At 36.0% G+C, this 17,989-nt stretch overlaps 1 protein-coding gene across 1 annotated transcript; it reads left to right on the plus strand.

Moving 5' to 3' along the window:
- Positions 1-4,643: 4,643 nt before the first annotated feature.
- Positions 4,644-6,176, plus strand: LOC145956371 (GDSL esterase/lipase At5g45910-like). The gene is made up of 5 exons (XM_083071955.1): positions 4,644-4,881; positions 4,996-5,214; positions 5,305-5,453; positions 5,568-5,658; positions 5,935-6,176. Exons 1-5 carry the CDS (start codon positions 4,644-4,646, stop codon positions 6,174-6,176), a joined length of 939 nt encoding a protein of 312 aa, XP_082928081.1.
- Positions 6,177-17,989: the final 11,813 nt, after the last annotated feature.

Here is a 17,989-nt window from a genome sequence, read left to right on the forward strand (position 1 = left end):
GAAGGACTCCTGGAAGGCCCTAGGAGGGTTCTCTGTAGGTCTAGAGGTCTTAGAATAGCTTAAAATAAGGAAGTGGAGGGAATGAAGCCCAATACGGCCGTACTAAACTTAATACGGCCGTATTGAAGCTTCAATATGGCCGCAGTGAACTCAATACGGCGTATTGAAGTTTCTGAACTTCAATACGGCCGTACTGAAATCAATACGGCCGTATTGAAGCTTCAATACAGCCGCAGTGAACTCAATACGGCCATATTGAAATTTCTGAGCTTCAGTACGGCCGTATTGAACTCAATACGGCCGTATTGAAGTTCAAAAATTTCAATACGGCCGTATTGATTCTGTAGCCCGTATTGGGCCTGTTCCCTATAAATATGACGTCAATTGGACGTCATTTGACACTTTCACACTCAGTTTTGACTCCCTCCTTGAGTATTCTGGGGTTTTTGAGCAGTGTTCTGCCCTAGAAATCTCTCTGGGAGTCGATCCGACGAAGTTCTGGAATTCCGAGCACTTAGCTTGGAGATTCGAACCTAGTCGAAGGGAAATCCTCCGGATTTCCATAGTCAAAATTTGATAGAAGGGAGCGAGCGGGCTTGTAAAGCGAGGGAACGCCAAAAAGCTTCCCAGTTTTACGAAATATATAAAAGCACACTTCAAAGGTTTCTTCTTCAAAATCCTTCCTTTTACTGCTTTCTGATTGTTGCATAGCATATCTAATTTATTCGCCATGTAGATATCTTGTTCATAATCGTTTAGAATAAATAGGGGTAATTTAGTAATTTTACACTGTTATTTTAGAAATAATCTGTCATAGGGAACCCGAAAGGGGCGCTGTGGGGTGCTAACACCTTCCCCACGCGTAACCGACTCCCTTACCCAACTCTGGTTGTAATGGCCAAAGTTGATTTATAAAATCAATTGCCTTATCCCTTTTTCCAATGTTTTGAGTAAAACATTGGTGGCGACTCCACGAACCCTCCTTTTGCGAAAACCACTAATCCATGGAGGGTCCCGCTTGGGATTAATATGGATTGGTGAGACATTTAATAAATAAATTGGATAAGATCGACAAGGTCTCAGTTTGAGAACAAGTCGTTCTAATAATCTAATACATTTTCAAAACTAAAATAAAAGCGAGCTCGACCGTCTTCGCGACCGCCGAGGCCCGTTTGGGCCGGTGGCGACATCAAGAGGATGATTTCTTGAGATTCTCAACTCTCTTTGAGGAATCATGTTTGTTTGATTCTCTTGAATTATAGAATCCTCCATTCCTTAATCTTCTTTGTCCTTTTGAGTTTTCTCATGAAAATGAGTGTTTTCAAAACTTTCAATTCTTCCAATGCCAAGTATTTTTTTCTTTGTTGTTGTCTCCATAGGTTACATGTCCACTTTTCTTAGGAGTATTGTCAATGAATTTTGAAGTATCTCCTATCATGTTCTTGGAACATCTACTATCAATGTACCAAGTTTGGTCTTTGGAATCCTTCAAGACAAAGAATGAATTGATTTTGGTACCCAAGTTTTCTTTGGGTCCTTAATGTTAGTAATAACAGAATAACCTTTAGGAATCCAAACCATATTCTTGAGATTGTTAAAATTCTTTCTAATATAGCAAGTTGAAGAATTATGACCTTTCTTTCTACAATAAAAGCATGTTGTTAATGGAGAACTAGTAACTTGTGTAGGAACAAAGAAATTTTTGTATTTCTTTTTTTGTTTTTGTGGATTGTATCCTAATCCTTCTTTATCAAAACCACATCTTTATTTTCCTAACAATATATCTAAATTATTTCTACCAATGGTAAATTTTGAAAGAGTACTCCTTAAGTTGTTAATTTCTTCTTTAAATTCATGACATGATGTACATGGATGTGTAATGTTTGTAATTTCCAAGTTACTTGTAGAGCTGTGATTTCCATTCTTAGAATTTAGCATTTTAACTTCTGATTTAAGACTATCTAATTCTTCATTTAATTTAGTAATTTCCTTTTCCATATTTGAAATTGCTTTCTTATAGGTTGATACTAATTTTGCAAGTTTAAAGGATTCTTTATGCAGATCATTGAATGCATCTTGTAGTTCATCAAATGAAATTGAGATATCAGTGTTAGAAGATGTTACCTCTTCTTCGCTTTCGTAATCTTTGGCCATAAGTCCCAAATTCACAACTTCATTTTCAGAGTCACTTGTAGAATCCATGTCATTTTCTTCCCATGTGATATAAGCTTTCTTCCCTTTCATTTCTTTGAAGCTTTTCTTATTGGATTTTTCCATTTTTCTTTTAAGGATTGGACATTCTAATCTCAAATGTCCCGGTCGATTGCATTCATAGCATCTCGGGGTTGAAGAAGATTCTTCTCCTTTCTTCTTTATGTTGAAATTGAACTTTCTTCTATTTCCTCTATTCTTTCTTCTTTATGTTGGAATCTTTTTACAAGGAGATTGAAATCTTCATCGTCATCATCATCATCTTCCTCAATGTTGTCATCTTTTTCATTTTCTTCATGAGAGGATGAAGATGCTTTAAGTGCTATACTTTTCTTCTTTTTGTCACTATTTTCATTTTGACTTAGTCTCATCAATTCCATTTCATGCTCTTGAAGTTTTCCAAATAGAGATGCAAGAGACATGGTTGTTAGATCTTTTGATTCCGCAATTGCAGTCACTTTCGGTTGCCATTCCCTACTCAAACATCTCAAAATTTTGTTAATAAGATCTTCGTTAGGAAACACTTTTCCTAGAGATGCAAGATGATTAATTATATGTGTAAATCTTTTTTGCATGTCTTGTATGCTTTCATTTTGATTCATTCTAAATAATTCATATTCATGAGTGAGAGTGTTTATCCTAGATCTTTTCACATCATTAATGCCTTCATGTGTTACTTCAAGTGTATCCCACATTTCTTTAGCACTTTTACAATTTGAAATTCTAAAATATTCATCAATTCCTAAAGCAGAAGTAATTATATTTTTGGCTTTCAAATTGTATTGAACTTTTCTTCTATCATCATTACTCCATTGATCTTTGGATAAATCTTTTATTTCATGACCTACTACAATAGTGGGAATGAAAGGACCATTTTCAATAGAATCCCATATGTTTAAATCTATGGCTTCAATAAAAATTTGCATCCTAGATTTCCAATAATGATACCCTTCACCATTGAATATTGGAGGTCTATTAATGGAGTTTCCTTCGGGAAATAAAAATTTTGATGAGGCCATTTCAATTCTTGAAGCTTTTAAGCCTTCTACAAGAAACCTGCTCTTGATACCACTTGTTAGATCGAGCGCTTACCACTAGGCCAAAAGCTATAGCTGATAGTCACGGCGCAAATTTTTTTACTTAAGAGCGCAGCAGCCCAAGCGTCATGATTCGATAGTGACTTGGCCCACCTAGCCTCCGCCACGGGACAATTGATGCAACCCGCAACAATGTCCTTGATGTATCACTTCCGACAAATATTTTAATATAACCGTTTCAACTACTCAAATAAAGATATACTTAAACATACTTATGGTAACTTTAATATTATTATTTTTTCTATATTTGCGTCCTTCTTGTTTGGTTTTAGTTGTAATAATATTCTCAGTTCTTTCCTCGTTATCCTTTTAATATATAATCAATTTGCTTAGTCACTATCAATTTTTTTTTCAAAGGGACTAATTCTAAATGAACAAAATATAAAAGGCTGTTAAATGAAAAATAATAGATATATCATAAATAGTAAAATAAAATAAGAGTCATCAAAAGAAAAAGAAAAATTTACAATACCAAAATTAAATTAAATAATAGTATGATATAGGGACAACAAACATATTTAAACCATAATAATAGTTTATATGAATTTTACGTTGATACATGCATTTAATTCCCTACTCAATAATTAAGGAGGGAAAAAGTTAATCAACTTTATGATCTTTGTTGATAGAAATAGTTAAAGGTTTGGATTAAAAAAATAATATAAAATATTTAAGTTTGACATTAATTAAATGTCAAATAGAAGACTATTTTCGCATGCTTAATATATCTTTGTAAAGTTTCTAAATGAAGCATTCATTTTACAAATAAAAATATAATTATTTTCCAACTTATCTATATCCATTCAATTGTTAAATATTTGTATCCTACTTCTTTTAGATGTTATTTTTTTAAAAAAGAAAATTATGTTGAAACAATTTAAGTTGAGTAATTTATGTAATAATTTTTTTATCCACAATAGACTTATAACGATGAGGAAAATAATTTGTTGAGAAATAAAGAGAGTTTGGTTCAAGCATATAAGAAAATCGTTACAGCCTTTAATCGTTGTTGATGAATCTTGTTAAGAGAAGTCAAAGGAAAGAACCATATTATCATAGAATGACTAAAATAACAACACAACAAGTAATGTTAAGGAGTAACAAACCTATATTCAAGGATGTATATGTATTAGTTAAATGTATGAGAATACAACTTGCAACTCTCTTTTTTAAGAAACAAAATAGTTAAGCGATGTCAAATTAAAATGACAGTAACATTGCGAGACAAAATGGTGGTTTATGTGACAATATATAATGCTTAATTCTAATTGATATTCTTGTACCCATCATCACACACAAATGTCCTTTAAACCTTTCTTGGGTTATAGTAACATCATGAAGATAGTCATTATCTTTTGCATCACCTTTACATGTGGTTTTCTTGGAAATGTTATTTCAAATGCCAATCCTCTCCCGTATGAAGCTATATTCAATTTTGGTGATTCTATAAGTGACACCGGAAATGCTGCTGCTTGCTACCCATCTATGGATGACAACAGTCCTTACGGCTCAACATATTTCAAACATCCGTCCGGACGTGTGTCAAATGGACGATTGATCATAGACTTTATAGGTACATGCCATTAGTTGTTTACATAGCTTAATCAAATTTCCTTGATAGGAAGGGAACATGAATAGTGTACTGGTGGTTGAAAAAAATACTAACCTATGGTTGTTTCAATTACAGCTGAGGCATATGGCTTGCCAATGTTGCCAGCATATCTCAATCTCAGCAAAGGCCAAGACATTCGGCAAGGAGTAAATTTTGCATTTGCTGGTGCAACTACACTTGATATGGACTATTTCATACAAAAAAGACTCATTCCACCATCGACGAATATCTCGTTGAGTGTTCAACTTGATTGGTTTAAGAAGCTAAAGCCTTCCCTTTGCAAAAATAAACAAGGTTTTACCAAAATTCCTTTAGTAATGTTTTTTCTATATACATGATTGTTTTCCAAATATGCCTTACAAATGTTATTCCGTTTTATGACAGAGTGTGATAACTACTTCAAAAATTCATTGTTTCTCGTGGGAGAAATAGGTGGAAATGATATGAATGCACTTATCTCATCAAACAAAAATATTACAGAACTTCGTGAAATAGTTCCACTAATTGTTGAAGCAATAATCAATGTCACCACTGTATGTCATATCAAATTTAAGCATAGAAATATGGACTTTATATTTTGATTAGAAATATGATTTGGTAGCTCTAGATCGGTTATAAATTCAATTTTGTTTCTATTTATTTATCAGAAATTAATTAAAGAAGGAGCAGTGGAGATAGTGGTGCCAGGGAACTTCCCAATTGGGTGTAATACTGCTGTCTTAACAGTAGTGAATAGTGGTAACAAAGATGACTATGATCAATTTGGGTGCTTAGCGGCTTATAATGTTTTCATTAAATACTATAATTGGAGACTCAATCAAGCACTAGACACACTAAGACAAAACAACAACCATGTTAACATAATATATTTTGATTATTATGGTGATGCCAAACGTTTATTTGAAGCACCACAACAATATGGTACCTTGTGTTTTTAATTTCTTATATTGGATAAGCAATTTTATTATGACTTGTTTTTTTCTTATGCTTTACTTATGTACATTAATGATGCAGGGTTTTCTTTTGGTAAGATTGACACTTTTAAAGCGTGTTGTGGTAAAGGTGAACCTTACAATGTTGATGTACATATATTTTGCGGAAGCCTTGCTTCAACGGTTTGCTCTGACCCTTCAAAACATATAAATTGGGATGGAGCACACTTAACTGAAGCAGCTTATAGGCTAATAGCAAAGGGAATAGTTGAAGGTCCTTTTGCATCTCCTTCTCTTAAATCTCCTGCTTTCAAGATAGCTTAAAATTGACATAAGAATTAAGGGAGGCTTTACTTATTTTGATCAATTCAAAATTAGGATTTATGTTTCTTTTACAAGTTTTTGTACATAAAAACCCATATCAAACCATATAACTTGAATGGGGATCTTGTGTTGTCCTTGCTATACTAGTTGTACTCCTAATTCTTTATGGAAAGGTTGTTCCTAATTAATATTTTTTTCTTAACTTTCATCTCCCTCCATGAAATCAATTCTATTTTTATAAAAAGTATAAAAATTTGAACCATGATACCATATATTATTATCTTTAACCATGGTGATTAATGTTAATTTTTTAAATATTTTTAATTACAAATTAACCAATCCATCAAGTTTCAAGAATATGCAAAAAAAAATGTTGCCGATCTCAACTAATTTTATTTTATTTAATGATATCATCTCAAAATATCAACTCATTCAATTGCAACTGTATTTCTAATGAATCATTTTGTTCTTGAAATCAAGTTCCACTAAATGGTAGTTTACAAAAATTGTTATTTTATAAATGGGATGAGTTAAACTAAATGATGTTGACAATTTTCCTAGTTAGCATGTTTTGAAATAAATTACAAAAGTGGGACAGTCAACACTGGACCTTGCATTTTTCATGACACATAGATATTTTTTGTGTTTTATTTTGGCTAATGAATTATTAATGTTGAAGGACATCCTCATAGAAAACAAAGGTCCCATTTGGTAAACTGAAAACCCAAATGGAACTTGCCTTTTCCACACTCCATGTAAGCATTAATGTGTTGAAATTGCAAATGTCATACACGTTTTATTTTAAATTTAATTTTTAATTTTTTTATCCCTGATGGGACGTCAATGATTATCACGTAACAAAAACGTAAGCGCGATTTGCATTTTCAACTTGTAATTATTTTTTTAAATTTTTAACAATTTTACACCAATGGCATGTCTCTAACTACCACCTGTATTTTCTATTATGATGTATCAATGTTGAAAATCTCTCATGGGAATTGCTTTAGAGAAAAAAATAAAGTTTATTCACCTATAAATATTACAAGAAATCGTTTGTGCATTTCACATCTCTCGCAACTCAAGCTAATACTTTGTTTCTTTTATTATGTTACACATGAATTTTCTACTTGTCGTATTATATTATGATATACAAATTACAATACTCAACAAAATTACACTTAAATAGGATGCTCCAAGATTATTATAAGTAGAGGAATGCATTACATTGGAGGACTTGAAGAAATAAAAAACAAAGTCCATCCTTACATTGGATCTATAACTATCCAAGTTACAGAAGAAATCCATTATTGACACCCTGTATATAGATAGTACGATTGTACTTGTTAGTTAAGGTGATATTAAACTTATACATGACAATAGTGCGACATAAATATTTTTTTGTATTTCGTTAATTTTATATTATATGATTATACCTTTGAATTAAATCATTAATTCTCTTTGTCCAGGACAATTTGCAGAGGAAATTATAGAATGCTTATGTTGATTGATGTCTTCAACTAATTTTAAAAACAAAATCATTACAAGATATTGAGTAAGCCATGATAAAATGTTAGCAGTGTTATCATATTGAAAGAATTATCACTACAATTGCTTTTAATATTATTTTTTTTATTTCAATGTATTTTTCTTTTTAGATGGCAATGCATTAAAACTTTACTATCTTCCAATTATGTGTAATTGAAATTTTATTAACTTATGCACATGAAAAATCAAACATTATAATGATCTAATATTTTTCAAACTAATATAAACAATTTATACTAAAATAAAAAAATACAAGTAAAATAGAAAATAAATGTTTTTATTCAACAAAGTTAATCCAATTCAACTAGAAATGTCGGTTCACCTTCGTAATGTAGTTAGTAGACTGGAACGGGGCGTTCCCAGATTGGAACGGGCCGTTCCAAACTACTAAAATAATGGTGATTTAGTAGCCTAGAACGGGTCGTTCCCAAACTGGAACGAGCCGTTCCAAACTTCTAAATAGGCCTATGAATCTTGGACTGGAACAGGATAATCTAGACGTGCCAGAACGAGTTGTTTCGATTTCAGAACGGGCCGTTCTACATGTGAATTTTACACATGATGAAGGAGCCCAGAATGGGCCGTTATGATTTTGAAACGGGTCGTTCTGGCCACTTCAGATTTCTATAAATAGAGGTTGGGCAGTTGAGGAGAAAGAGATATATTTAGAGAGAAGTTTTAGAAAGAAGGACTCTGGACTAGGAAGCTTGCATTGGGTGGATTGAAGTCCCGGGTTGAGCTTCGGAAAGGAAATTCCACTTCATCTCAGTTCTTGGCTATTCGAAGCCAATCTTCAGGTAAGGGAAGCTAGATTCTATGTTGTTTGGTTGTATGTGAGTTTAGGAACTCATATGGAGTTGTATAATTACATTGAGATGTATGATTAGTAGAAATTGAAATGAAGAGATGCATGTTGAGTATAGTGTTGTAAACTAAATGAGTAGTTGTTCCAAATAGAAAATGCGTTGAATACATGGTATGTTGCTAAAGTTGCTATATTTATGTGTGGATTATTTATATGTTGTAGAATATGATGAAATGATAATGTTGTGAGTTGTGAGAAGCATGATGTGAAATGTCTAGACGTGTTGAGATTTATACAAAATTTATTAGTAGACCATGTTGTTAAGTTGTTAGAGAAGAGTTGTATGTTGCTATAAAGTTGTATGTTGTGCCATGTGTTGAAAAGATATTATTTTATGATGATTGAGTTGTAAATTATGAGTTAAGCTAATAAGTTGTTGAGTTGATTGTGTTGTTTAAAGTTGAAATGAGATGTTGTGTTGTTAAAATGTGTTGTTAAAGAATGTTGATGAGTGGTTGTGCTGATAAACTATGTTGTTCAAGATGAATGTTGATTGAGATGATGAGTTGAAAAGTTGTATGTTGTTTAAGTTGTTAAGCTGATTAAGCTGTGATGATTAGTTATTGATCACTAGGACTAAGGGAGATGTTTTCGAAGTTGTTCATCCCATTGTGTGGATTGAGATAGTTGTGGTGCTCTAAGAGCCCAATTTGTTGAAAAACCCTCCTTGGAAAGTTGTCCCTTGGAGTGGACGTTGTGTTGTTCTCCTCTAGGACTTAGTTGATCCCGTGTGTGGGAAAGGTCGAGGAACACGTGTACAAAGCGACAACGGTATAGGGGCCAGGCCGAGCTATACCGATTACAAGCGGCCAGATGTTTATGGTTGTAAAGTTTTTATGGTGTCTATTGTTGTAAGATTGAAAAGTTGGGGACATATGGTGAAGATATATGTCTTATGTTGAGATACATAATACTAAGGAGATAAGTTGAAAGTTGTTTTAAAGTTGAATCCCTTAGTATTGTGTGGGCGACATGGAAGTAGTCGATCCATGTCATGGTTGAATGACCAATTTTAGTAAGGTATCTAGTTAGATATGTAGTCTTTGACTAGGTACTGGAGGGTGCATGGTACTTGGAGGACAGTAGGTGGGCTAACTCTATATGTGGATTGGTGATGCTAGCCAAGGTTGTGGTAGGCTCATACCCAAACCCTTTTGTCCTGACAGTAGTACTGGACCTCCGAGTCTAAGTGGCACACTTGAGCAATCACCTATTGTTGTCTATACCTGATTTTCTTCGGAGTTCCTAATGATGTTCTATACCTGAACTAGTTGAGATAGGTCAAATGCTGGATTTGGTAGGGTTTATGCCACCTAGACTGCTCAACCTCGGTTGTTGGAGATCTCTGAGTTGAAATGCCTGACGATGCATAAGTTGTTGATGAGTTGATTTGTTGTTGATAAGAGTTGTATCTATGTTGTTATGTTGTTAAGTTGTGATTGTGTTGTATGTTGATCCTGTTGAGGATGATGATAGTGCTGTTATGCTGTAAGTTGCTTAATTGTATACAAGTTGATGATGATGCTAGTGTCGCTAGATTACCTGTGTTGTAAGTTGTTTTAAACATGTGTTGTTGAGAGGTGTGTAACACATGATTTGGTTGTTGTTATGATGAATATGATAACTATTCCAATGGTTGTACAGTAGTTGCGTTGAGGTGTTGATACAACGTTGATATGTGGAATCAAGTTGAAATGATGTTAAGATGTATAATATATGTTTTGCTTATCTTTTGTGTCGGATGTGAAGATGATTATATAGTTATGTTTCATATTTGATATTTATGAGTTGTTTATTGTCTCTAGCTTACCCTTGCGTGTTTCCATGTGGTTTGGACTGTGATGATCATACGTTGGTATGAGAGCTGGGAAGGGATAGGATGGGAGATAGTTACTAGAGGCCACATGAGGTGCCTGAAGATGGATATTTTTTTTTGGTAGGCTACCTTATATTAGCATATTTTGTTGTATATAACTAGTTGTTGTTGGTTGCTTGATTAACAACTTGTGTTGTAAATATTTTTTATACTATTCTAGTATATATTTTCCAGTAGTGTGTTGTGTTGTTTCGTAGTGTGACGACCACGAAGGGTCGTTACACTTTTATGGTATCAGAGTAGTTTGAGTCTAGTGGACACTCTGTGGGGGTGGTCCCTTTAGGCTTTCATTGTGTTGAACTTTATGTTGTGTTGAATGTTGTGTTGATTTGTGTTGAGTAGTTGAGATGTATTATGTTGAATGAGTTATTCATTTTGTAGAAGATGCTTAGAGAAAATTAGCAGATAGCCCATGCCATGGAGATGATGGCAATGGCTATGCAACAGTAGAATGCCTACTTTGCTAGGATGGATGCTGAGAGAGCTGCAGCTAGTGTAGCAAGACTAGTTGGGTCACAGGAGAGTCAGGACTTGGATGAGTTCAGGAAGTGTAGTCCTCGTTAGTTTAGAGGTGATGCAGATCCAAAGGTGGTTGACCACTGAATTTGCGAGTTGGGGAAGATATTCTCAATTATAGGTTGTTCAGGGGAGCGAAAGCTCGTCTATGTAGTGTATATGTTAACAGGGGAGGTAGAGTATTGGTGGAGAGGTACTAGTCAGATGTTGATTGACCGTGGAGTGGTTGTGGACTGGGTGTGTTTCAAGAGAGCCTTCCTCGAGAAGTACTTCCCAGAGTGTGTCAGGCATGCTCGGGAGGCATAGTTTATGAGATTACAGCAGGGTGGAATGTTGGTGACCGAGTACGCCATGAGGTTCGAGCACTTGGCACGCTTCTACACCCAAACCACCTCTGAGGCTTGGAAGTGTAGGAAGTTTACTGAAGGTTAGAGTGGTGGTGCCTATGGCCATCACGGAGTTTCCAGCCTTAGTAGAGAAGGCGAAGGTTGTAGAGCGGTTAGAGAGCATCGGCAAGCCGACGAAGATTATTGGTTGGCCAGCTGGGTCCAAGAGTGGTGGTGGTTCTTAGAGGAAGCCTTACAATAGGCCCCAATCACAGTGAGGGGGTTCTGTCACAATGAAACCTATTGACACAGCTAGGAGTGGGGGTTAGAGTAGAGCTGCTACTCTCAGATGTTATAGATGTGGTGGACCTCACTTCATTCGTGATTGCCCTCATACCGAGAGCAAGTTCTTTAGGTGTGGCCAGATGGGTCACATGTTGAATAATTGTCTTGCAGGTGCTAGACAGACCAGGAGTGCCCCGAGGGGTGATAGATCTATTGCAGCTGGGAGGGTGTTTACCTTGACCGGAGCCGAAGCTTCCACTTCATTTGATCTAGTGAAGGGGAAGGGTAAAGCTACTGGTAAGGATGTGATGATGTTATTTGACTCAGGGCCTCCCATTCATTTATTTTATATACATGTGCTGAAAAGTTGGGTTGCCTATACGTAATTTAGGGTTGAGATTGCTTGTGTCTGCGCACGCTTTTGTTTCTATTGTTGCCTCTAAGATATGTGTTGGTTGTCCCTTGGAGATGTGTGATAGGAAGTATAAGGTGAACTTGATTTGTTTGCCTTTAGTGGATATTGACATAATCTTAGGTATGGATTGGTTATTTGCTAATCACATTCTTATAGATTGTGCCAATAGGGAGTTGGTTTTTCCCTTAGGGGGAGGATGAATTATTGATTTCAGCCAGCCAAGCTGAAGTGATGTTGAGAGATGGAACAAAGTGTTGTATTCTGCTTGTTGTTGTGAGTGTGGAAATTGAGAAGGTGATCAATGGGTAGGAGTTGTGAGGGAATTCCCAAAGGTGTTTTTGGATGAGGTGTCTGGGTTACCTTCTACTAGGGAGATTGAGATTAGCATTGATCTGGTCCCTGGTGTAGGGCCATTGTTGGTTGCTCCTTTTAGGATGGCCCCAACAGAGTTAGTTGAATTGAAATGTTAGGTGGAAAAGTTGAAGAGAAAGATTAACTACTTCTCCTATGTTGGTGTTGCCTAATCCTAGTGAGTCATTTGAAGTGTGTTGTGATGTTTCTCACCAAGGGTTGGGGTGTGTGTTGATGTAGAATAAGAGAGCAGTTACATATGCTTTAAGGCAATTGAAGAATCATGAGAAGAATTACCCTACTCATGACTTACAGTTGGCAATAGTTGTTTTTTCCTTAAAGGTATGGATGCACTATTTTCATAGTGCAGGATTTAATGTCATTGGTGATTACAAGAGTCTGAAGTACTTGCTTGATTAGAAGGAGTTGAACATGAGATAAAGACAGTGGATGGAATATTTTAAAAGACTATGAATTTCAGTTTATGTATCAACCTAGGAAGGCCAATGTAGTGGCAGACGCTTTGAGTAGGAAGTCCATCCACACGTCTAGTTTGATGGTGAAGGAGTTGGAGCTGGTTGAGAAATTCAGAGATTTAAATCTGTATGTGGAGTTGGCTCAAGACCATGTTAGCTATGGCATGACTACCATTGCTAGTGAGTTCTTGTAGCAAGTTGGTATGAAGTAGTTGTAAGATTCGAAAGTTATGAAGGTTCTTAATTTGTTGGATATAGAGAAAGTAGTTAGCTTTGAGATGGGTGAAGATGGGATTTGAGGTTTAAGGGCAGAATTTTCCTACCTCACGATTCTGAGTGACAGAGACACTGTTGAATATATTACGACCTGTCTGACTTGTCAAAGGGCTAAGGTTGGGCACTAAAAGTCTGGTGGTTTCTTGTAGATGATGGAGATTCTGTAGTGGAAGTGGATAATATCACTATGGATTTTATTGATGAGTTGCCTAAGTCGACTAGGAATAGTGATGCTATTTGAGTTGTGGTTGACACATTGACCAAGTGTGCACTTTTCTTGCCTGTCAATATCAAGTGGTCCTTGGAGAAGTTGACATAGCTGTATGTGAAGAAAATAGTACAGTTGCACGAGGTGCCTTCTAGTATTATTTCAGATAGGGATCCAAGGTTCACTTCTAGATTTTGGCAGAGTTTACGCCAAGCCTTAGGCAGGTTGAGGTTGAGTTCTGCTTATCATCCACAGACGGATGGTCAGTCAGAGAGGACAATTCAGTCCTTGGAGATTTTTCTAAGAGCTTGTGTGCTAGACCACTTGGAGAGTTGGGAGGAAGTCTTACTACTGGTAGAGTTCATGTATAACAATAGCTTTCATGCTAGTATCGGGATGGTACCGTTTGAAGCCCTGTATGGTAAGAGGTGTAGGACTCCTTTGTGTTGGTAACAAGATAGTGAATCAGTGGTTATGGGACTGGAGTTAGTCCTACAGACTACTTAGAAAGTAAAGTTGATTCTAAAGAGTATGAAGACTGCCCAGAGTAGACAGAAGTCATACGCTGATAAAAGGCAAAAGGCTTTGGAGTTTGCTGAGGGGGAACATGTGTTTCACGTTTCACAGTTGAGGAAGTATGTCCATGACCCGAGTCATTTAGTTTAGATGGGTGAGTTCAGGTCAAAGAGAACCTGACTTATGAGAAGAGACTGGTAGCTGTGATTGATTACAAGTTGAAGGAGTTGAAGGGCAAGTCAACTAGATTGGTAAAGGTTCTTTGCGATGCAGCTACTGGTAAGGCTACTTGGGAAAATTGAACAGCAGTGTAGAGAGCAGTATCCTTCTTTATTTCCAAGTAAGTCTATTTTCGGGGACAAAAATTCCTATTTGTTGGAGGGTATTGTAACGTAGTTAGTGGACTGGAACGGGGCGTTCCCAAACTGGAACGGGCCATTCCAAACTACTAAAATAAGGGTGATTTAGTAGCCTAGAATGGGTCATTCCTAAACTGGAACAGGCCTTTCCAAACTACTAAATAGGCCTGTGAATCTTGGACTGGAACGGGCCATTCTAGACGTGCCAGAACGGGCCGTTTCGATTTCAGAATGGGCCGTTCTGGATGTGAATTTTACACATGATGAAGGAGCCCAGAACGGGTCGTTCTAATTTTGAAACGGGTCGTTCTGGCCACTTCAAATTTCTATAAATAGAGGTTGTGCAGTTGATGAGAAGGAAAGATTTTTAGAGAGAAGTTTTAAAGAGAAGGACTTTGGAATAGGAAGCTTGCTTTGGGTGGATTGAAGTCCCGGGTTGAGCTTTGGAAAGGAAATTCCACTTCTTCTCATTTCTTGGCTATTCTGAGCCAATCTTCAGGTAAGGGAAGCTAGATTGTATGTTGTTTGGTTGTATGTGAGTTTAGGAACTCATATGGAGTTATATAATTACATTGAGATATATGATGAGCATAAAGTGAAATGAAGAGATGCATGTTGAGTATAGTGTTGTAATCTAAATGAGTAGTTGTGCCAAATAGAAAATGCGTTGAATACATGGTATGTTGCTAAAGTTGCTATATTTATGTGTGCATTATTTATATGTTGTAGAATATGATGAAATGATAATGTTGTGAGTTGTGAGAAGCATGATGTGAAATGTGTAGACGTGTTGAGATTTATACAAAATTTATTAGTAGACCATGTTGTTAACTTGTTAGAGAAGAGTTATATGTTGCTATAAAGTTGTATGTTGTGCCATGTGTTGAAAAGATATTATTTTATGATGATTGAGTTGTAAATTATGAGTTGAGCTAATAAATTGTTGAGTTGAATGTGTTGTTTAAAGTTGAAATGAGATGTTGTGTTGTTAAAATGTGTTGTTAAAGAATGTTTATGAGTTGTTGTGTTGATAAACTATGTTGTTCAAGTTGAATGTTGATTGAGATGATGAGTTGAAAAGTTGTATGTTGTTTAAGTTGTTAAGTTGATTAAGCTATGATGATTAGTTGTTGATCACTAGGACTAGGGGAGATGTTTTCAAAGTTGCTCATCCCATTGTGTGGATTGAGATAGTTCTGGTGCTCTGAGAGCCCAATTTGTTGAAAAACCCTCATTGGGAAGTTGTCCCTTGGAGTGGACGTTGTGTTCTCCTCTAGGACATAGATGATCCCGTGTGTGGCAAGGTCGAGGCACACGTGTACAAAGCGACCACGGTATAGGGGTCAGGCCGAGCTATACTGGTTACAAGCGGCCAGATGTTTATTATTGTAAAGTTGTTATGGTGTCTATTGTTGTAAAGTTGAAAAGTTGGGGACATATGGGGAAGATATATGTCCTATGTTGAGATACATAGTACTAAGGAGATAAGTTGAAAGTTATTTTAAAGTTGAATCCCTTAGTACTGTGTGGGCGACATGGAAGTAGTCGATCCATGTCATGGTTGAATGACCAATTTGAGTAAGGTATCTAGTTAGAGATGTAGTCTTTGACTAGGTACTGGAGGGTGCGTGGTACTTGGAGGACAGTGGGTGGGCTAACTCCATATATGGATTGGTGATGCTAGCCAAAGCCGTGGTAGGCTCATACCCAAACCCATCTGTCCTGACAGTAGTACTAGACCTCCGAGTCTAAGTGGCACACCTGAGCAATTGCCTATTGTTGTCTATACCTAGTTTTCTTCGAAGTTCCTAACGGTTTTCTATACCTGACCTGGTTGACATAGGTCAAACGCAGGATTCGGTAGGGTTTATGCCACCTAGACTGCTCAACCTCAATTGTTGGAGATCTGAGTTGCAATGTGTGACGACGCATAAGTTGTTGATGAGTTGATTTGTAAATGATAAGAGTTGTATCTATGTTGTTATGTTGTTAAGCTGTGATTATGTTGTATGTTGATCCAGTTGAGGATGACGATAGTGTTGTTATGTTGTAAGTTTCTTAATTGTATACAAGTTGATGATGATGCTAGTGTCGCAAGATTACCTGTGTTGTAAGGTGTTTTAAACATGTGTTGTTGAGAGGTGTGTAACACATGTGTTGGTTGTTGTTATGATGAATATGATAACTATTCCAATGGTTGTACAGTAGTTGCGTTGAGGTGTTGATACATCGTTGATACGTGGAATCAAGTTGAAATGATGTTAAGATGTATAATATATGTGTTGTTTATCTTTTGTGTCGGATGTGAAGATGATTATATAGTTGTGTTTCATATTTCATATTTATCAGTTGTTTATTGTCTCTAGCATACCCTTGCGTGTTTCCATGTAGTTTGGACTACGATGATCATACGTTAGTATGAGAACGGGCCGTTCCGCTTTGGAAACGGGCCTTTCTGGATGTGGTTTTAAAGACCAAAGTATTGACTCAGAACGGGCCGTTCTGGTTTTGGAATGGGCCATTCTGGGAGAGGCTTTTGTACATGTTCTATTTGCCCAGAACTGGCCGTTCTAGATTCAGAACGGGCCGTTATGGCCAAATCCTGATGCCTATAAATCCGTTCCGGCACTCTAAAAAATGAATTTTTTCACTTTTGACCTTTTTCTTCTACACTTTCTGGAGACCAAGGGGAACCCAGAGGAGGAGATCCTGCTTCAGTTTCAACCCCTGTTTATCGAGGTAAGAGGGGAGTGAGAAACCTTGCTCTGGGTGTGGGATTGTATGCTGGGTAGTGGTATTGGCCCCCAATCCTGTGTTTGTGGCATGTCATATTTTTCTTGTATGTTCCAATTACTTAATTAATATGCGTGTATGAATAGAAACTTTGTTTAGGCTATGATTGTGGAATTTGGTGCTCCTATGGGTTCTTACGGGAAACCCTAAGGGAGTGCATTGGTGCTTGTATGAGTAAATTAATTGTGATAATAATTATATATGTGAATTGTCTTATTTTAAATGTTTATTGCATAAATTGGAACACTCTATGGGTTTTTGAGAGAACCCTATGAGTAGCAGGAAAAATAGGAATATTTCTATTTTGCCTTCTGTCTGTTCCGTTATATTCCCTATTAAAAGAGATGTGTGAATATGTGTTTGGTTTTGCAAATGGGTGAGTGTTGTTGTGAATTAAAATGCTTATGAATACCTTGAAATTTCAAAAATTACGTAACCATGATGCGAAACGTGAATATGAAATATGAGAAGCGAGAATAACGAAATGTTACATGAAATATGATGATGTGTTAATTGGAATATTTCTGTTTGAGAAATTGATTATCCTAGTAGATTCTGTATGTGTTGAGGATTAGAAATACATATTTAATTTGTAAGAATGATGATCTAAGAGAAAGAAATTGTAGAAAAGTGCTTGTGAGTTGGGTGTTGGAATAATTGGAGATTTTATTGTTTGTATTAAAATTATATTAAATTGCTAATTTATTGATTATTATTACATTTATGAATGTTATATTAAATTGATAATTCTATTGATTTAATATTGTATTAAACTGGGGAATTAACTGAGTTTTATATTATTATTATAATGAGTATTCATGGTGAATTGCGTGAGGATGTGTAAACCCTTATTTTGTTAGACTTATCTGTTGAGTATGTGATATGAAATTGTGTATGTGATATGAAATCGTGATATGAGATGAGATGTTGTATGGACATGATTAAGGTTGTGATTGTGATGTGTTTCCTCACACTAGTGACTAGGGATGGCACGACCCCTGGGTAA

Source organism: Cajanus cajan, chromosome 3 (genome assembly GCF_000230855.2).
Source record: "Cajanus cajan strain Asha chromosome 3, NIPB_CcT2T_4, whole genome shotgun sequence".
NCBI classification, from domain to species: Eukaryota; Viridiplantae; Streptophyta; class Magnoliopsida; order Fabales; family Fabaceae; genus Cajanus; species Cajanus cajan.